Source organism: Micrasema longulum, unplaced genomic scaffold (genome assembly GCF_059751315.1).
Source record: "Micrasema longulum isolate JH-2025_06_02 unplaced genomic scaffold, ASM5975131v1 h1tg002351l, whole genome shotgun sequence".
Classification (NCBI taxonomy): Eukaryota; Metazoa; Arthropoda; class Insecta; order Trichoptera; family Brachycentridae; genus Micrasema; species Micrasema longulum.
Window position 1 is genome coordinate 1 of NW_028279501.1, and position 22,191 is coordinate 22,191.

Below are 22,191 nucleotides of genomic sequence, written 5' to 3' on the forward strand. Positions count from 1 at the left end.
TGTCAGTCATTTTGTAAAACTTTTAGGAACCCTTATGCCACATGCGAAATCAATCTTATGACTGTCAATTTTATTACATATTCAAGCTCTGCCATGTTTTTTTATCGTAACGTTTTTTTATTATTTTCAATTCTGACTTGCAGACGGATATCCGAGACCCTTCGCCACCCGATGAACACGCTCCGGCGCATGCGGCGCTCCCACCACTCGCCGGGGGCGGCGGCGGGGGGACGCGGCGGCGGGGGCGGGGGCGCACGCTCCATCCCGCCCCCGGGGGCTGCGGTCCCGGCCGGGGGGCGCCGCCCCCAAAATCCCCCCCGCCAGCCCCAGAGGGGGCACTACCAGCAACCCAAAGGTTTAAACAATGACTAGTCAAATATTTTTACCTACCTTGGTATTTATACCATATTATATACATTTTAGTATTTCAAGTGTTTAAGGGTCAGATATCAGACGCAATATTATCATAAAAACATGTACCTCTAAATTTTTATTATTTAAAAGCTGTTAGAATATTCTTCAATATCTTTAAAAGTATTATGACAAAATTTAATTGACTCGGAGAACATGTATATAGATTCCCTTCAATTTAATTACATATTATTTACATTGTGAAAATAATTAAGTTCCATCCTCAATAGCATATCAGTAGTCAGATGGCAGAAGGGACCATCTGTAATTTTTTCTGTTTTTTATTTTTCAAAAGTTTTAGTAAATATTTAAGTAAATACGCATAGATAAAAAAAAAACAACCTTTAGAATGATCATTTATTATTGAAAAGTAACACTAACATATTTTAGTTTTTGGATTAAAGGCTTAAAATTGAGTTTTATTTCAGCTCTCCTGAGCATTTTTTCAAGTTACAGATGGTCCCTTCTGCCATCTGACTACCGACATGTCGTTTGTATTATTATAGATAATTTATATTGCGTCAAGATTCATTAATATTTTTTTACAGCGTCTGCACCAGCCCATGCTGGAGCTAGTGCCAGTGGTCGGGGAGAATTGTACGCCGGAGCATACTCGGGTCCAGCGTACGAGCTCCGCCCGACAAAGCATGTCTGACAGTACCCAAACCCTTACCACAACCACAGCGACGAGTACCCCAGCGACAGGTTCTACTCCCGAGAGAATCAGCAAAACCAGAATGCCTTCCTCAGGATGAATTCTTCCCGCAACGTAGGTGCTGAGCGTCGCATTCAAAGCGCTCCCTTCTACGCTAACCAGCCTGAACCGCAAACACAACACTCCAGGGATGAGATGCTCTACCATTTAGCTGAAGACTCCACTAACTGGCAGTTCCCGAAGATTATCGTCGGCTACCAGCCTGTGCGACCTTTCGATACGGACACCCACGGACTCATGCTAAAACCTACCATGATCTATCGAGCGGATAATGTAGTTTATCAATTAAGAAATGAAGATTTTACTAAACCTACTGCGTCTCAAATATCTACGGATGTTCAAATCAACAAAGACCATCGGGATGACGAAGTGAAAAGTTCAAAAGTGGAACAGTCCACAAATTCCACATCGTGCAGTGAAGTCAAAAGTGAAATGGAACTACTCGCTCAAGAAAGTATCCCGGAAGAACCGTGCGAAGAAGACCCATCTAATTCTCGAGTTAAAGTTTTGGTTGTGAAAACTGTTGCGTCTCAGACAAATATTACGCTCCAATCACCCGATTCTCTTAGTGTCAAAAAATCTTACGATAATAATTCTGCCAAAGTTGTTTTAAACGGTGAATCTAACGATGCCTCCGCGCAATCCTCTAAATCAAAATCAGAAACTGTCATTCAATAGTATATAATACTGGAACTTCCTTGTTACGACGATATATTAATTGTTATACCCGATAAGATTTGTCTCAGCAACAAGTATGTTTAAGTGAAATTTCGATCTTATAATTTTGGAATAAAAGTGCATGATTAAACTATATTTGTAAATTATTTTAATATATAATATAACTATAGTGAATGCCCTAAATTTATTTCTACTTATTTAAGATTGTTTAGTTTTTATTTCATAAAAAGTCATTACCAATATTAGTTTCATAATTGTATAATTCGTGTTTAAATATTGTATAATTAAAATATCATCTTACAACCATTAAAATTTTTCTAAAGGTAATTTATTTTTGTACCTAGAATGTTGTTATAAAACACATGATTTATCTATATCTTGTTTTTCTATACTTTAACAGGTGAATAAATGAATAGAAGATTGGTTTTGCTCAATGTCATTCCTTTCAAATTCAACAGTTTACAATAAGACTGTTTACTTCTAATATACTAGTAATGTATCTTAATTTTATATATTTTATTTCTGAGGTGGCTATGAATTTTTATTTTACTATTTGAGTAACGAAAAAGGACAATATGGAATTCTTAACATTATTTGACATAATAAGAACTTATCCAAAAATATTTTAAAACATTTTATTTACAAAATGTCTCATAAAGTAAGTGAGGATTTATCGTCATTACTGTTTTTCTGATATAATAAATATGCTACTGCATTTTATTAAATCAAATTATTTCTTATTTAATTTATAATAATGAAATATCACCGTACTTTCTTTCTAAAATAGACTAAATAATCATCAATAAAACATTTAAACGTCTCTTTAAGCTTAATATTTTTATATCTACTTCAATTTTTGCTTTTTTTATAATTGTAATTATGTAGGTTAGTTTTTAGTTCGGAAGAACTAATTTTGTCCACTATAAAGACTGCTGTGGAATTTGATTTATGTGATTTATTTTACTGATCAGTAACCGAGTGCTTTTATTCTATTCTGATAGTATTTTCTTGATTAATCAAATTTGGTATCACTTTTTTATGTTTAAGCTTACAACCAAATAGTTAAAACAAAGTACTCGACATGACACTACAATGGGAGCACCTAGTAGTAAAATAGGTGCTCCCATTGTAGTGTCATTATCTTTAAAAAACTTTGTATTTCATCCAGCGACATTCTTTGTGACATAAATTTGGCAAATGATAAAATGTGATCCAAACGCTGAGGTAAAAATAAGTAGAGATGATGCTTCCTTCATAGTTTAGTTCTGAAAAATGAGCATTGTCGCGTCAAGATTGCCGTGCAAAACCCTTAGCAAAGTAAAAAAGACTATCTGTCGATGCCAGTTTACTGTGAATTCAAAGGTGTGTCGGGCCTTTTTCGCTCCTTCACATTTACTGACTACAAGTTAAGTGCCGGAACTTAAGTTGAATGGAACACAAGACGGGTGCTTAGTGCTGCATCTAGTGTATACAAAGATGTATAATAATGGTTCCAAATTTGATTAGTTAAAAATTCATTGTTTACCTGTTCCTTTAAGATGAAAATACATTGATATTTTATGTTTTATCGAGTATTTTTATATGTATTATTTTGTAAGCTAATTTTACTAAACTGTATTTAATTGTTCCGAAAACAGGCTGAATTTCAGGTCACTCGAGAATTCAACTCTTCAAAGGGTAAATATAAAGCATAATAAAGCAAACAGTGCTTAGCAGATTGTTGTAATAAGGAGTGTAAATCGGAGGATCGTAGACGGGAAGTGAAGTGTGCGAGTTTGGCCGATTACTAATTTGAAATGTGGACCTCATCCGACAAGATGCGGTATAAGGAACAGTGCAAAGAGCATTCAGTTCTTACTGAATGTTACAATAAATATAAATTTGCCATTTATTTTTAAGAGACAATGACGCAATCTCTACTCAAAGTGATATGAGAGGAAAATAACGGCTAAGAGTTATTGGAAAAATATCATTTGTAACAGTATATATTTCTTATAAATGTATCTCATACCAAATTATAAAATAGGGTAAACATTAATATGAGGAAGTTGTTTATAAACAAGTATTTTACTTATGTATATTTTAATAATATTAATAAAGTGTACTGGATTGTATAAAATGAAACATAAATTTGAGAAGTCTCATTTACAATATGCTAAAGGATTGTATCCTTTTAGGTTATGATTCGGAGTATGGAGGTTTTAATAAATACTTAGAAATAAATATATTTTAACACTGTTATATGCTGTGTTATCATGGAGATAATTCTTCTCATATTTATTGACTGGTCTTTCGTTCAACATTTCCAACTCATTGATTCCGTGATCGCTGAATGTAAACAAACTTGTGTACATACAGAATTAATGTTTTTATATCACACAATATGTATCATAGTATATCTTAGATACTTTATTATGTATAAAAAAAAGGAACAACCAGAGAAAATATTACCATCGAGGCCAAATTCTTGAATGCTTCTGACAATAATATTTTTCATGATGATGTGTACTTTGGAATAATTTATGCTTATTCAACATGTACATAATTTACCTTAAAGATGTAATTAGATGAATGAAATATAACTGCTGTCAGAAATAACATACATATTTATTGGCTTAAAAAAAATCAGTAAAAATATTTGGTGAGTTTTATAAGTTCATGGAAAGGATCGAGTTTTTCTTCATTTTCAGTATTTTTGTCATTAAAAGGTTTTTTGTAATATAATGCGTCTAGTATTTAAAATATATATTTGCTTTAAGGATCAAAAAAGTCCTTTTTCCTTTCCAGGTACTTAAGATCCACTTGTGATTAGATGTTTGATAGTAATAATTCATCTCTAAATGGAAGCGCATGTCTTTAGACCGAGAGGAAAGGCTTTTATTGGGCGAATAGTAAAACTGTGATGTGTGGTATCTTTGGTAATATTTTTACGTAAATTCGACCAATAGGTGTTGTATGGACTACAAAAGATAACTTCCATCCTTGAAAAATCCTTGTTCCCATTACCACACTAAATAATTTTATTTGTAATAAAATAAATTAAAACTTATGTGAATATTTTAATTATAACAAAATGAATGTTGAGAAAAAATCAATGTGATTTCAAGTGTAAAAAATCAAAATAAATTTTACATTTAAATGAAAATGTTTTTTAATTATTATTTCATTATGTATCTATCTATAAGTATTAACCTTTCCCTAACTGTTCTAAAAATACCCGCGCGTTATGGTACTGTGTAGTCACTACACATTAAAAAAATAAGAGATTTAAAAAAGGGAAAAATGGAATATTTATAGGAAATGGCATTAATTATCCATAATTTAATTTAAAGATGATATTTCAAATCTAACTGCTGAAAACATGAAAAAACCATTGGGTATCGCTAAGGACTCTGGCGAAACATGCACCCGCGCCAACTTCCCGAGAGCTACTAAGTAGCCAGTACTGGACTACGTGACTGGACATGTAACGCCAGGTGTTATTGGTATACTATGATTATACTTTTAATGATATTTGTAATTTATCCCCGATTTCCGATAAAACGCTTTTTTTGTGCCTAATAAGTACTTATTATTTATTAAAAAAATATTTCAGTCGATACGTAAATGTGTAATGGAGGAATACTGAAAATCTAAACCCAATATTTATAAAGATATTATAGTTATTAGACACAAGCTAGCTAGCTTTGTACTAGCTACACATCACCGGGGAGGGAGGGTTAGTACTCAAGAATAGATTGGTTGCGTCTGTCCCTTATACTCACGCACAGGAATTTGAGCCTTATGGTACAAAGGCTAAATTAAAATTTAATATTTAAATGCAATAATAATTATCTCTCTATACTTGTATTAATATTTACCTCTAAATTGATTTTTTTAATGAGCTATGAGAATATATTTTTTTCAATATTATCTTGAAAATAGTTACCTATGAATTATTTTACTAGCTACACATCACCGGGGAGGGAGGGTTAGTACTCAAGAATGGATTGATTGCGTCTGTCCCTTATACTCACGCACAGGAATTTGAGCCTTATAGTACAAAGGCTAAATTAAAATTTAATATTTAAATGCAATAATAATTATCTCTCTATACTTGTATTAATATTTACCTCTAAATTGATTTTTTTAATGAGCTATGAGAATATATTTTTTTCAATATTATCTTGAAAATAGTTACCTATAATTTTTTTTTTTTTAAAAGACTACTAGAATATTATTCAATACCTTTAAATGTATTATGACAAATTTTCAATGACTTTGAGAACATATTCATAGATTCCCTTAAATTAAATTATTATTTGGATTGTGAAAATAATTACACAAATATTATCCTTATTAACTTCCTTTCATATCTTATTTCCCACCTGCTGACAAGCCTCTCAAAGTATAGGCTTAGCTGGTTATTCCTTAAAAACAAAAACTTGATTGTTTTTACAAATAAAACAATATATCTGTTCTGTTTTCCAGTCGCAATGCAATTTAAGCATTTTTTCTTCATACACGACGATGGCATATTTCTGTGTAGCATGACCATCTTCTCTTTATACATACAGTAATATCCACCCACAATTTATCTCTACCACACATTCATTTATGTTAAATATTATATTTACTCTTCAATAAAACACTCGTGAAATAAAGTTTTTTTCTTGTATTTATTACATTTAATAATAAAGTCTTGTGATAATAAACAACTGACACAGTGGCAAAGAGATCTTCAAATCCATCTTATCAATTTGAACAAGTTGTTTTTTAATTAATATTGCTTACAAATTTATATAGTTACTAAAGAAAAATAAATAATGTTCAAAGTTGTTTGGTTTTTCTGTATCATTATAATTCTGATATTTGTTGTAAATCTTGAAAGAAAAAAATCGAGACAGCAGAATGCAAAATTTCGTAAATTCAAAATATCATAAATAAGGTGGTCCATGAGATATAATTTTCTAGATAGGTATGCAAAATAAACAAATTACGTATCAAATCTTTAAAAATATAACTATGCTTTAGATAAAACTATAAGTTCATCATTAAAAAAAAAAGTTTATTGTTATATTATTTTTATCAATATAAAATAAATGGTATTACATTAAATTGAACTGAAACTGTCGTTTTATCATTTTAAAAAAAAACTCTTAAAATCGGTACCAAGCAGCCACCAGACCATTCAATTTTATAAAAAGCACAAGCCAAATAATTGTTAATGTAAAAATGTGATATTTTACTATAAATTTGATATACCCTTGTACCCCTATTAGATCGATATTAGATCTGTTTGTTTTGGTACCCCCTTGGGTACCAAAACAAACAGATCTAATGTTGTGGTGGGCGGAGTTTTTGTAGTATTAAGTTCTGCCGCAAGGATCATGAAGAGCTATCTTTTCCCAGCCAGCATACCAAATGTTGTGGCTGGAGAAAGTTTCACTAGGCCGGTGTGATTTTTTTTTTTTGAGACAGCTGTGATTATCTCGAAAAGCGCAAAGTTTTGCTTCCTGCTTGGGAAATCTGTTGTCAAAGGTCACCCCTCTTACCAGATGAATGAAAACAGACATGAAAAGAAAGCGTTTTGCCGGTGTTGCTGAGGTGAAGAAAAAAAGACGGAGGCACTGTCAAGCATCATGGAAGATGAATTAAAAAAATATTTCCAACAATGGAATAGAAAATTGGACAAGTGCATTAGCTTCAACGGATAGTACTTTGAAGGCAATTAAAGGTCTTTTGTAAAATAATTGAAAAAATATTGTTTGAATATTACTTTGGCATCTTTTGGGTCCCCTCATACATATAATGTGTAGGTAGATTATATAAATCAGGCAAACTTATACAAGGTATCAAAAAACTCTAATTGTATAATAATTATAATATACATGCTCATAGGCAAGTGTAGTATCTATCTAGTATACTAGTGTTTTCCTACAAATAATTTTCAAAGCAACAATACTTTATTTTTTCCAACCAATTGCATTCATTCTTACACCACACATAAAAGCACAAAAAATATTAACTTAATTACCAGTGTAATATATATTTATCATAGTAGATCTACTATACTAGCCTTAGATTAATGATTTATCAAAACTAAGCATATTACAATATAATACTTGGAGTTTCTAAAACAGTAGCACTATTACTTAAAATATAAATGCTGATTTGATTATCATGGTTTTAAAAAGGCATTCATTAAATTGGCGTGTAATCTCTTTTTTTTTAGTGACATCTTTAAAAAATTTATTAAATCACAAAATAATCTTTATATATGTATTAATAGCCTCTGGTTTGTGAAATACAACATATTTTTATATATTTCTAATATACTTTATTTAATTTAATAGTTTTAGAAATGCAAATGTTGTAATGGATGCGTTACTACAGTTCATTTGTTGTACGTAGGTAAGGAATAATTCATATAAAATTAATAACATGTCAAAGAAAACAGGAATGTAATTATTACAGTAATAGGTAGTGGGAAGATATTTGATAATATAGTTAAAATTTTGTTGGTACATATATAATATAAGTATATCTATAAAAATAAAAAAATAAGACCAACATTAAAGCAACAGAAAAAAGTGACCGATAAGAATATTTACAGAATGTACAGTTTAAGTGTGAGTCATAGCTTGTTCCTGTTTGTAAACAGCGTGATAAGCATTTCTAATCAGTGCATATGGAAAACATGACTCTAACAAGTCCATGGTTAGGAAAGGGGACTCTTGAACTATTAAATCCAAAAGCAAATAAACAGATTCTCGATTTTTAATAGCTTCCTTGTCAGCTTCTTGGCCAAGTCTCAGTAAAGATGAAGATGTTAAAGCTAAAAACTCTTTCATTCTATCTTCAATATCCCCTTGCCCGCAAATGGTAAATAGTGCCCCGAAAATATTATTAATAGCCAAAGCCATGCAGTGGATATTATTGGCGTGACCTTCGAGGGATGCCTTGTAAAAGGAGGTCTCATTTCTGGCGAGCTTAGGAATAGAAACTGCAACAAAGACCATCAAAAGACACACTAGCAGGTGTTCCTCTTCGTCGGATGCGGCCTTGTGCTGCCTCAGAGCAGACGCCAGAGTAGGGTCCACCTTACACGGGAGGCCGGCGGCCGAGGACATTTCGGATATTACTCTCATGGGGTCTCCACTGGGGAGGTGGTGCTGGAAATCTTTTATAGAACTTATTAGGAACGGAATCCTTTGCTCCAATACATCCAGCAAAGCTTCTTGAGCTACTTGTCGGAAACTCAAAATTACTCCGACGATAGTCATTCTTTGCAAAACATTATCTACAAATTGGAGTCTCTTAAATTGTTCTTTCATTATTTCTGGTTTGTCAAAGTTAGTTCTAAGCATTTGTAAAACTTCTTTATTTCCATCTACGAGCTTTTTTAATTCTTGTACCTGACTCGATATATGCCACATTAATGTTTCGTTTAGTAATTTCATTCCATACGGACCAATTAATTCAGCTAATGCTCTCAGTTCGTTAAGGTCAGAAAACTCTTCAGCGTTGAACGGAATAGTGCCTTCTGCGGTCAGACTGACGAAAGCTTTTTGATTCATAGAAAAACAAATGTTCCCCGCACTAACTCGCCTGAGTAATATTTCAGAGTACCACTGAGTATATAACGAAGCGATTGTCTTTTCACCGTGGCTATCGACATTTTGGGTTTGTTGGAGTAATGCATTGTTGAAAACTCTCGTTATATCTATGTGTACATAATTTTCTACAGTTTGTAGAACATTCATGTAAGTCCTAACACTAACCAATAATTCGGTGGGTTTTGCTATTTCACTGGTGTCCAAATTAAACATGACCATACCAACGAGAGCTTTGGAAAATCGAGACTCCAAATGTTGGTGTAAGTATTCTCTGGGAGCGAAGGTGTACTCCCACACATTCACTGTTGTGCAGTAATTAATGGCGAAACACAGCTCAGTTAAGGCCATATGAAGTTTATCCATAGTTGTTAATTCTTCGCGAGTTTTTCTATAACTTTCCGAACCCGGTTTCATCACTTCAATAGCATTTTTCTTGTTCTTATCCTTTTTCTTTCTATTGACAAGTTGGGCAATAGTTTGTGCGCAATGTTTGGGAAGCAATTTGTCGCTCAAAGTGCATTGCTCATCACAAATAGTTGTGATTATATTTTTGGCTTCTTTGGCCATCTCTTCTAAAAACATGTTGACAACTGACAGACTGCGTTCGCGGATATGGTGTCTTTCCTCAGGACATAATTCGTGGGTACAATTCTGAAAATGACTGCATATTAATGGAAAAGCTATTATGTATCTATTTTGGGCGGGAAATTCCAAGCACATGTGAAATTGATCCTCAAATATCTTGCTATAAAAACAGAAAATTGAGAGATCAGATGTTTCCACCATTATTTCATCCAGATTATCTACCATTTTCGTGTGATATACCATTTTATCAATTAGCTGTGCCATTTCACGATTATCCAATAGAGACATGGGAGTTTTTCCTACCGACGTATATGCTTGCAATCTGAACCAATCTAATCTGAAAGCTCTAAAATCAAATATTTCATTAGCTTCAACCTGCTTCACATTGAGGCTGGCCGCAGTATTGCAAAGAGAGGATAAAATAACGCTTTCATCTTCTGGACAAACTTGGAGATTTTGAATAAGAATGTTCAAAGCGATAGCGTCGTAGCCGGCGAGGTATTGGATGTAATACCTCTGCATAACTTGGCTGTATTTGCGAACAAGAGCTCGCAGCTCCTCCATATGGAACAGTAATTCAGGCAACTGCCTGTCGACTAAGTCCTCCGCAGACTTCCCCTTGGCTTTTTGCGGCGGAGGATTGTCGTTGTGTCTCAACAGCCAGAATACTTCATCTCGAGAATAACTGAGCCCGATGAATATAAGGAGAGCCTTAGGTCCCAAAAGACCGGGCTGGTCAGTGAGAATCAGACCGAGTTCTTTCAGGGCGGTCCGCAGGAACTTTCTCCGTTCCCTGTGTTTGTAGCCAGCTTTCGATATGGCATGATTGTAGCAATCCTTCACTTCTGATATACGTTTTCCATACCCTTTGATGCCGTCGAAGAAAGCTTGAATGTAAGAGTGAATGTAGATGACTTCATCGCGGAAGAGAGCGACAACCCAGCACGAGTCCAGAGCCCCCACCCACATCTTGTTAGCTGATTCCTGCTGGAGTGTCTGGTGACATATCACGAACCCGAATATTATCCATCGCTCCATGGACTCGAGAGAGAGATATTCGCAAGACATCGTATTTGTTTCGGCAGCCTTGAGAATTTGCCCCGGGTTGCCTACCAAACTGAGTTTTTGTTCAGACCTCCAGTGGTCTGCAGTAAGATTTCGCGAAGGGAACACTTGCCATAGAGACATGAGAGCGCCTAGAAGCAACTTCTGGTGAGGAATAAATTCTTCTGACAACTTTTTTAAAGGAACATCATAGTCCATAATAAGTTGTCCGAGTCGAGGAAAACTAGAATCACTCTGATTATGGACCATTTCATGCGCAGCGTTGAAGAGACCTAAGACTGGTTTTCTGTCTTCTACTCTGGATAGCAAAATCATTAATGACACGTAAGTTGTCACCAAATCTAAATAATTTTTGGTCAGCCCGAAGTTTAACGTTAAATCCAAATGCATTTGACAAGAATCCATTACATTCAATAAATCACACACATTATCTTTGAAATCCAGTAAATCAACGAATGTGTAATAATATAATGAAAGAGATTTTATTATTTCGTTTTTCAAATTGGTGATAGCTTGAAGACCTTTAATGTCTATATTTGGAAACCTTCTGACGATAAACTTTATAGAAGACTCCAAAGTTTTGTCAGATAAAAATCCAGGCTTAGATTTAGCGTCGCCACAAGCCTTCTTGATATTGTAAATTCGGGTTAACATTCCAATTCCGCGATCATTTAGAATTACTAACTTTTCAGCGAGCTTTTGCTGGGTAGGATTGATTGAACGAGCCATTATGTATTTGTTTATCTGTAACACAAATGTATGAATTAGAATTATACCGGATATTATCATAAAAAGAGGATGTGAATCTAATCGTCCCACAAAATTAATCAGGCATATTAAACAGTAATGAAATAGCTCACCTCAAAGAAGTGATGATTTATGAAACTAAAAGATTACTAAAGAACCCAACATTGCACATTCTCTGAAAGCACTAATGCACAAATGTATAATCACTGAATTATTTTATTTTTAATGTGTAAAAGGGAGTGTCAACATTATCCGCGAATATTCCGTGGTGTACAGCCCATAGACGATTTAGATAAACCATGCAGTTGTCAAATTAACCATAAACAATTTTTAAGATTATAGTGCGGCATGGACGCAAAACGATTGATATGTTGGGACAAACAGGCATAGTAGGTTCACGAGCAAAAATAAGGGATAAAAAATAACGTTCTATATTGTATGTATAAATTGAATTGTTAAATTGCATTTCTCATCTGTGATCTGTGCTAATAATTTAGTAATTATTTGCACATTGGAAAAATAAATCCGCACACGACATGTCCACTCAATTTTTGAAAACGTTACAAGAACACCGGCCTTCATTTATTGAACTTTTGTCAGATCAGACTTAGTTTTTATTCCTCCGGTTATTTCCGTTTTAATATTAGTTTTTGTCTTAGTCTTCCTTCTTTATCATTCTTGATATTTTTTCCCTTTTGTAACACTCTTCTAAATTATTTTTATAAGTTGAGGCGGAAAGGATTGCTAGTAGAATTTATTTTGTGTTTTTTCATAATCTCATTAAGCAGATTTAAAAATTCAATACTGCTACTTTGTTGAAACTCATAGCGCGTGCTCCAGATGTTGCTTCTGGTTTTGTCAGACTCAAATCAGAGTGACGCTTCAAAAAGCCTTTAATCCAGTCTTCTACCGCCATTTCCAAAGTTCTGTTGAAATGATGGCTGTAATTATTATTTTCTACTAGCTGGTAAACCAGTTGCGAAAATTTGTCCTCATTCTCATTTGAAAACTCATTCCGAAGAGTTGTTTTTGCATATCTTTCAGGTAGTTTACAAACTTCAAATCTTTCTCAGCTGTGAAAACGGTGGGGACCTTTCTTGACTTTTTATTGACAAGAGCTTCTGGATTTTCCCGATTTTTATGAACATATACCTCTTAAGTGTTGATGACGGCACTTCGTACCAATTAGATGTCACCAGGTATCCTATTTCTCAACTTATGACTGCATCCGCAGACCAGGAGTGCCAGATGGTTTTTCTTATAAATGTTCGCACCATCTGCAGTTGAAAAAGTGACGTTAGTGGTATAAAAGCGTATCTAACAAAGAAAGAAACTCATTTTCGCATTTATAATATTAGTTAGAAAAAGAATACCTTTCAAATATTCTCAGGAGCGGAACGGGGTACCACCCCATTGTGCCCCACCTATTGTGCCCCGACAGTAGCGTTCTTTAAAACACGGGAGTTATGGCCGATATAAGTGTTGGCCTTGAGGTATCACTAGACTTTTAGTCAGTCAAAAGTAGGTTAAAATTAACGTGGCATGTAAATTTTAAAATAAACAATGGTTTATAGATATTTACCTTGGTGTAACAGAGCAAATATTAGAACTTTCGAGTTTTTTCTCCAACATTCGATGAATTTCAAACTAAGCGCACTCCGACACTGACAGCAACCGTTTCATATAGCGCAGCGCAGTGAACTGACTATTGTGCGCGAAGTTCATGCATCTCTGTCAAACGTAACGAATCTCCTGCCTCTTTTCAGTTCCACCCCGGGTTCCTCTACTCATTTTCAATTATTTATTAGCGACGCTAGTGTTCATCACTAAACCATAGACACCACACCGTCATCTAACTCTAATGCTAATGTCAATTTATCTATGAACCGATTTGTTCCTATCGGCTACTGTTGGTGTCGGTGTGTCAATTTTTAGTATTTCGGCATTATTTATATCCTACACGGTTCTGTTTGTCTTTATCTACGAAAAGAAAGCACAATACAAAAATGCCTCGAATTATGATTAAAGGGGGGGTGTGGCGCAACACTGAGGTATGTTTACAAATTAAATTATACACAGCACTCTTTTCCATTTTGTGACTACCTCATTTTAACATGTTTTTTTTAGGATGAAATACTGAAAGCAGCCGTAATGAAATATGGAAAAAATCAATGGTCTAGAATTGCCTCATTGATCCATCGTAAGTCTGCTAAGCAGTGTAAGGCTCGCTGGTATGAGTGGCTCGATCCGAGCATCAAGAAGACTGAATGGTCAAGAGAGGAAGATGAAAAGTTGCTGCATCTTGCCAAACTTATGCCGACTCAATGGAGGACTATCGCTCCAATTATCGGGAGGACTGCAGCTCAATGCCTCGAAAGATACGAATATCTTTTGTAAGTGATCATATTAATTACAATAAATGCGATCGGTGCCGAAAATGTACGGTTATGAAAAATGATTTGTACTTTTTAGGGATCAAGCGCAAAAGAAAGAAGAGGGGGATGACATGAATGACGATCCCCGGAAATTAAAACCCGGTGAGATTGACCCAAATCCTGAAACTAAACCAGCTCGCCCTGATCCCAAAGATATGGATGAAGACGGTAAGATTTTGCCTACTTTTGATTATTTCAGTAGCGCTATTTTTATAAAATACGATCATTTTTATACCTATGTGCCAATAATAAAGTTGTTAATGAGAGTTTTCTCCCCAGTGGATCCATTAATCTCGCTAAAAATTTGACCAGATGAGTTTCATTATTTATTGTCTGTCTGTAGAACTGGAGATGTTATCGGAGGCTCGCGCCAGGTTGGCGAACACTCAGGGTAAGAAGGCCAAACGCAAGGCGAGGGAAAAGCAGCTCGAAGAAGCTCGCAGATTGGCCGCCCTACAGAAGCGACGGGAACTGAGTGCTGCCGGTATATTAGTCGCTGCAAGGTGATGTCTTTTCTAAAATATCTCGGCTTTTTTGTTGGATAAAAGTTGTTTTATAATGAATCCATAGATTTTTATTTGCTTGTCACATCAATTTTGGCTAGTAACTTTAAACTTATTTGCCACACATTTTTTTTACGAGCATTAAATGGAAATATTTAATAACTAAAATCCCAAAAATGATGTTTTTTTTTTTAAGAAAGATAAGCATATTTACTTTTTGCTAGTTTTTTAAAGTTTTTTTAATTTAATTTTTGTGAAGTGATTGTTTTTAAAATTCATATTTTTATAGAAAAATATACAAAAAAACATATTACCATGATTCAGAAAGTCATTCTGACATTGTGTCAGCGTTAAATATTTTATACATAAATTCAAGGTAAATCAATTTAGTTGGCTGGTTAAGTTTTATGTAAAAACTATTCATATTTCATGTCATAGTTTCTAATATCTTTCTAACTTCGATCTGTAAATTGAATAAAGGATAATTGACTTTTAGCCTAGCATTACATAAATAACATTTCCTCATAGGCACAAGAAGAAGAGAGGTATTGATTATAATGCTGAAATACCGTTTGAAAAGCGACCTGCTCTTGGATTTTATGATACAGCTGATGAAGTGATTGATCCTATGGCTCCAGATTTTTCCAAATTGAGACAACAGCATCTCGATGGAGAATTGAAATCTGAAAAAGAAGAGGTAAGCTTTCCATTTTAATTTTACCATAAGTAAATATTATGGCTCTGTGGTAGAGGTGTCTCGGAATGAATTGTGTGTCATGGTATGTACATAATATATGATTGATTTACCTGATAATTACATTATCCTGCTGATATTATTTTTCCAATTGCAAATTGTATGTAAACTGTTGCTTTTGAATTGTGAAAATGTGGTTGATATTGTACAATTTAAATTTGTTTTACAGCGAGAACGCAGGAAAGATAAACAGAAGTTAAAACAACGCAAGGAGAATGATATTCCTCAATCAATGTTGTCGGGTGATGGGCCCGCCAAGAAAAGAAGTAAACTTGTTCTACCAGAACCGCAGATTTCCGATCAGGTGACTTAATATTTATTATTGTGTTATTTTCAACCACAGATATTATTCCCATTCTTTGTTATTAATTTACAAGAATTTGTGTAAAAAATAAGGTTCCCAACGCTGAAAACTCGCCGCGCGAAATGCTAGACGGAATCCGGCAACACCGCTGTGTGCGCTGGTTCTTCCACTCTAGATCCTGCCTTAGTAAAACTCGCTGCGACATTCGGTGCCGGCCTGACTGCCATCTGCGATGGAACACCTGATCGCCGTCACCGCCAGGTGCGAAGTTCGTGCAGTAATCCGATTTTTGCACGCTAAAAAGTTACCACCGGTTGATATTCATAGGCAGTTGTGTTTATGGGGAAGCTTGTAGAGCGTTCAACACCGGATCGGCTAAACCGAAGAAGTTCAAGCAAACGCTATCCGCAGGGAAAGTGATGGTTACTGTCTTTTGGGACCGTAAGGGCGTCCTGCTTGTTGAGTTTATAACTCGAGGGACCACAATAAATTCGGAAAATTATTGCGAGACCTTGAAAAAACTTAGAAGAGCCATCCGAAATTGCCGGAGAGGAAGACTGAAAAAAAATTGAGAACCTTATTTTTTACACAACCCTCGTATATATGTAGGTTCAACATGTTTATTGCTAATCCCAGCCATTAATGTTTTAGTGTTCCTTTGCTACATTATATTGTGAATGTAGCCCGTATACACAACTGTATTTGTCATTTCCCTATCTGGACCCAGTGGTGCATGGGGCACTGCATTGGTAAGCTAAAAGCAGCGTATCTCGATTGTGAGAGGTGTAGGTCTTTTGATTGGCAACAACAACATAGCTACAGTATCTACATACCCACATATCCTGTATTTAAAAACAAGTCATCTTTTGCTCAATGTAACACTATGTTGCGCTACTCTCTCCAGAGGGATTTTTTTAGCAGGCATGAGTTACAAGCTGACACTGGCACATGTGTTTTTTTATTCATTAAAATGCAAAATTATAATTTATATGTATAAATTTCTAACTGTAGACACTGCTCTGAAAATTACAAATGTGAATATAAAGATGGTTTTTTTTTAGTTTGAATTATCTTATATAATGCGTGCAATGTGTGTGTAGGAACTACAACAGGTAGTGAAGTTGGGGAGGGCAAGTGAGGTGGCGCGGGAGGTGGCCGGGGAGAGTGGGGCCGAGGGGGGTGGAGCCACGGACTCTCTACTCGCCGATTACGCCATCACTCCGCAGCACGCCTCGGCCGCACGCACACCCGCTCCGCAGACAGACAGGTAATAACAAGATAAGGATTAATAAAACTATGTGGCTATTGTAATTATTTCCGAGGTAACATCAAAGAACAACTTCTTGCATAGGGCACTCTTCCGTTACTGAAAAAAAAACTTAGTCAGGGTATTATCAACTCACAAATCAAACTGCTTCCTGAAATTACTTCTAAAAATAATGTGGACCTCCCTCTTAAAAAAAAAAATTTGAGGAGTCGCGGTGACCATAAGCGAATGACCAAAAATATTCTTCTTTCTATGCCATATCAGGTCTCCACGACGTTGGCGATCACTCTAGAGTAGGTATTCCGATCCTGCACCAACTGGAACAGCGCCTCAACCCCGCGCACTCCCGTCCAGTCGCGGATGTTTCTCACCCAGGACATATGTCACCTTCCAACTCCACGCTTTCCCTCGATCTTTCCCACCATAATCAGCTGTAGAAGCGCATATTTGCTTCCGCGCATGATATGGCCCAGATATGCGAGTTTTCTCTGTTTTATTGAGGACAGTAGTTCTTTTTCGGCACTGGCTCGTCTCAACACCTCCAAGTTGGTCACTTAATCTGTCCACGGAATTCTAAGCATTCTCGGTGAAGCCACATTTCAAAAGCCTCTAATCGGTTCATGGAGTTCACCTTGAGAGTCCATGTTTCAACCCCGTAGAGCAGTATTGACCACACATAGCACTTGACCATCCTCTGTCTCAGTTTTAAATTAAGACTATCACTGCAGAATAATGATTTCATGCCGTTGAATGCTGATTGTGTTATTTCTATTCTGCATCTAATTTCCCTATCCGAATCCAGATCAGAAGTGATTTGACTGCTGAGGTATTTAGAGTTAGTCACTCTCTCGATTGTTTGACCATTTATTCGCAATACAGCATTATTGTGAGGGTTTCGGCTAAACACAATCATCTTTGTTTTGGCCACATTGATGTTCAAGCCCATTTATCTACCAGCTTTTTCAATTTTACTAAGAAGTTCCCGAAGGACACATGTGTTGTCAGCCAGGATAACGGTATCACAATTATGTACACATAAAAATATATATGTGTACATAATTGTGAATGTCCTGATCTCTCTATCCGTTATATTATTCAAAAAAGTTCTCATTTATGGGTCATTAATATTTACATATGAATAAAAATCTCCACCAACAAGCCACATACAGCATTTAATATTTTAAAATTATGTGCTTTTTGTTTCTAATTATTTTGTACATTTTTATGTTTGATAAATAAAAAAAATGAATAGAATTCAAAATTACAGTCAAGTCTTTTTTCTTTTATTTCCAATTTTAAATGCGGGAACTAAAGAACGGTAGTCAAATGTCATAATCAATACACCACAAGGCGGACAATGCCGAACAACATGATGTTTGAAAGTATAAGTATACCATGCTGTAAATGAGGTAAACATACCTATATATTTACTTGTGACAGGTTATTTTATATCAAGTCAGTAAAGATTATTTTATGTCAAGTCCTCGATTTATAATGTCCCGTATTTTCTCTCTGAATTATGCCACTAGAGCAATACACTGTAGATCTATTGGCGTGTCTATCGTTTTGCCTTTTTGATTGATTGTTTCTGATGGGAGCTAGGACCTAGGACCATTCAAAAGCCCTTAAGTGCCCAGTTTTATCTGCCGTCTTCGGACATGCGATATTCAAATATGATAACTATTTTTGTTAAAGGCAATAGGTACCGATACAGAAAATTTTATTCTGGTCTTTCTTTAAAAAAAACTCAAATCAGTTCAGTTTTAAGGTATTGAGGTGTCGATTTGTCTATTTCAGTTGGCCAAAATCAGTCCATCGTACAGTTGTCTCTTTCGCACTGTATCGGGGAGGCATCTGCGATGCATGTTCAAATACATATTAATCAAAATTCTTACCTACCGCCTTATCCTCTTAATTTGTGAACAAGAGTTGGTATATTTTTTTATAGGGTTCTACAAGAAGCACAGAACATGATGGCACTGACCCACGTGGATACACCCCTGAAAGGTGGCCTCAATACTCCCTTATATAATCCTGACTTTGGTGGATCTATGCCGCAAAATCAAATTGTAGCAACTCCTAATACAGTATTGGCTACACCCTTTAGGTAAGTCTTAAATTAAACAACAAAATATGAATTTTTATCTCAAAATATTAAACAAAATAGCGGTATTATTTCCAATCAAGTGCGGCAAAAGATTCTGCTAAACTTAATAACAACTCACTATCTAAATTTCAGGTCTGTAAGAAGTGAGATGTCTACACCGGGAGGTTTTGGCACACCGGGAGCACAAAGTCAAATTGGAGGACCTGTAAAATATTTGCGTTAATTATAATATTATATTCTGTGTTTAATAAGAATTTTATTAAATTACTATGCTGGTATTCTAGGGATATACACCAGGTTTGAGGGACAAGTTAAATATAAACCCTGAAGAAAGATTAGCAATCGGGGACACTCCACAACAAGTTAACCATTTCCAGAAACAGGTACTGAATAACCACTTGACGTTATAATGGTCACAATATGTTCATAGTATCAATGCGGTACATATACTTAATATTATTTATCTAAATTTTTAGGTCAAAGCTTCTCTGAGAGCTGGCTTGCAGTCACTGCCAACACCCAGAAATGATTACGAAATAGTAGTGCCTGATAATGAATCCGAAGATATTCACGATGATGGCCAAACATTTATCAATGAAGACCAAGCCGATATAGATCTTAAGAAGGAAAAGGAAATGGAGGCAAAAAGTATTCTTTTTTACTCTTACTAAATGAATACATTGTTGTATAATGTTCTCCAAACACTAAGAATAATCAAATATTGAAAAGAAGCTAATTTTATACTTGAGTTTTGAAGTAATTGTCTCAAGAATTTCCATTACAGTTATATTATAATAAGAAAAATACTTTCGTTTTTTCCACTTTTATTTAAAAAATATGTAGTGTGCCACAATGAAATAAACAGTGTGGAGTTAATGGTGAATTTTTTATTTAAAAAAATGGTTCATAAAAGACAAAAATCCTCATCCTTGAAGGGTGAAAATGGAAATCAAGTTGTGGATTATATTCTAACATTCTCAATAATGCTTTTACAGGAGCTGCTGCATTGGCTTTACGATCAAAAGTCGTCCAGAGATCTCTTCCTCGGCCAGCGGATATTAATACCGGTGTACTGCGGTCTCGCGGAGATACAGGGCCACTAACAGAACTACAGAAAGCTGAAGAACTTATTAAAAAAGAAATGATTACAATGCTACACTATGACGCTTTACAGAATCCTGTTGCAGGTAGGAATCAAATTATAATAATACAAGTTAAAAGTCATTTCATAGTTACTAAAATGATTTAGTAAATATTTTTTTCCAGAAGTCAATTTGCGAAATTATGCCACATGCATTTTAATCAGAGTTTAATATTTTTTTGTACCGATTTCAGGCAGTGATAAAAAGCGGCCATCTAGCCAGCAGGCCGCACAATTAGCGTACTTAGAACAAAATCCTTACGAAGAATTTACATCAGAACAATTGAGAGAAGCTAATAATTGTCTCGGAAAAGAAATGGAAATTGTGAAACAAGGAATGGCTCATGGAGAACTCAGTATTGACGCTTATTCACAAGTTTGGGAGGAATGTTTGGCGCAGGTATTGCATATTTATGTGTTTTTTTTTTAAGGTTCCGTTCAATTACTATTTCCTTTTATTAAACATTTCATTACAGGTGCTATTCTTGCCGAGTCAAAACCGGTACACGAGAGCCAATTTAGCTAGTAAAAAGGACAGACTGGAATCTGCAGAAAAAAGATTAGAGCAAAATCGTAATCACATGGCAAAAGAAGCGAAGAAGTGCTCCAAAATGGAAAGGAAATTGAGAGTATTAACTGGAGGCTACCAAAGCCGGGCTCAATCTTTATTGAAACAATTTCAAGAATTAAACGATCAAATTGAATTAGCTAATCTTGAACTCAGCACATTCAAATTTTTGGCAGAACAGGAAAAGGCAGCTATACCTAGAAGAATAGAGGTAATATTTCAACTCATTTCTTTCACTATACTTGTTTTTTTAAGCTATTTTTCATATTGTATTTATGTGAGTCATTTTAACCTCGCGATTCCGAAGGAATGTTGATATATTTATTAATTGATAAACTTCGATTATTCAAGATCAAACATTTGAAGAAATATTTTATTCATTATTTTTCAGTCTCTAACGGAAGATGTAGCGAGACAAACTGAACGAGAGAAACAATTACAAAGAAGATATGCCGAACTTCAGTCGGAATTGGAAGTGTATAAAAAATAATACATTTGAGAACTAATATTATAGGCGCCTGTAGTGTAGTAGACATACACACATTGAAATGTATATTTAATGAATTAGCTTGTTAAAGATTTGCATTAACTCACTAATTTAATTATGTAAATATTTATTTCATCGAAATTATAATGCAAATTCACCCTTTGTCATAAAACATTCTTAGTATATTGATTTTTGGTTTAGCCAGAGGAGCTCTGATTTGTAGTTAACCAATATAGCAATCTTTCAAGTTTATTTGTCATAAAACTTAGTTATTATCAAATAATGTTACGTAATAGAAAATTTAAATAAACAAAAAATAAGGTAAGATAAATAATACCTACATAGTCACTAAAGAGTAATATACGAGTGCATAAATAATATCAATATTGAGTTACAATGTACATATAGTATGGGTATTCTGTATCATGTGTCATTTGTCTTCATATTTAAAGAATAAAAAGCTTAATCCGAAATTATCTAGTCCAGTATACTGCATACATCAATCAAGTACATTTTTCTATTTTAATTTGTATAAATATTATGTATACTATTTTTCCTCCGATAGCATGAAATTTATATGAACCAATAAAACTACAATGCTCCAAATATAATATTTGTTTTATTTTATATCTCCATTTTTTATTACAAAATGAAAATTCATGAATTATTACATAAATCTACCTATATAATAAAATTATAGTGGCGCAAATTATCACAGTTAAATTATATTCACATAATAATTTCAAAGCATTTTTAATAATACTTCCGAGTATGTACAAAAAAATAATTCATTAGAACACAACAAGTTTAATTAAGTCTATAAAAA

General features: G+C 34.5%; 2 protein-coding genes and 1 long non-coding RNA gene across 3 annotated transcripts; 2 read left to right on the plus strand and 1 right to left on the minus strand.

The window, feature by feature from the left end:
- The first annotated feature begins 219 nt into the window (after positions 1–219).
- LOC148272373 (uncharacterized) lies at positions 220–1,937 on the plus strand. Its single transcript, XR_015824859.1, has 2 exons — positions 220–355; positions 960–1,937. It is a non-coding gene; the product is annotated as an uncharacterized LOC148272373 (long non-coding RNA).
- A 6,335-nt stretch (positions 1,938–8,272) lies between these two features.
- On the minus strand, positions 8,273–12,073 carry Hem (Nck associated protein 1 Hem). The gene is made up of 2 exons (XM_088240123.1): positions 11,913–12,073; positions 8,273–11,796 (listed from the first exon to the last, which is right to left on the minus strand). The coding sequence occupies exon 2, from the start codon at positions 11,779–11,781 to the stop codon at positions 8,410–8,412; it is 3,372 nt and encodes a 1,123-aa protein (XP_088096249.1). The 5' UTR covers positions 11,782–11,796; positions 11,913–12,073; the 3' UTR covers positions 8,273–8,409.
- A 1,568-nt stretch (positions 12,074–13,641) lies between these two features.
- Positions 13,642–21,973, plus strand: Cdc5 (cell division cycle protein 21). Its single transcript, XM_088240126.1, has 15 exons — positions 13,642–13,850; positions 13,927–14,192; positions 14,272–14,402; positions 14,578–14,737; positions 15,266–15,434; positions 15,661–15,795; positions 16,896–17,062; positions 19,011–19,169; positions 19,302–19,374; positions 19,454–19,552; positions 19,646–19,817; positions 20,165–20,356; positions 20,505–20,710; positions 20,787–21,089; positions 21,270–21,973. Exons 1-15 carry the CDS (start codon positions 13,806–13,808, stop codon positions 21,366–21,368), a joined length of 2,376 nt encoding a protein of 791 aa, XP_088096252.1. The 5' UTR covers positions 13,642–13,805; the 3' UTR covers positions 21,369–21,973.
- The last annotated feature ends 218 nt before the right edge of the window (positions 21,974–22,191 follow it).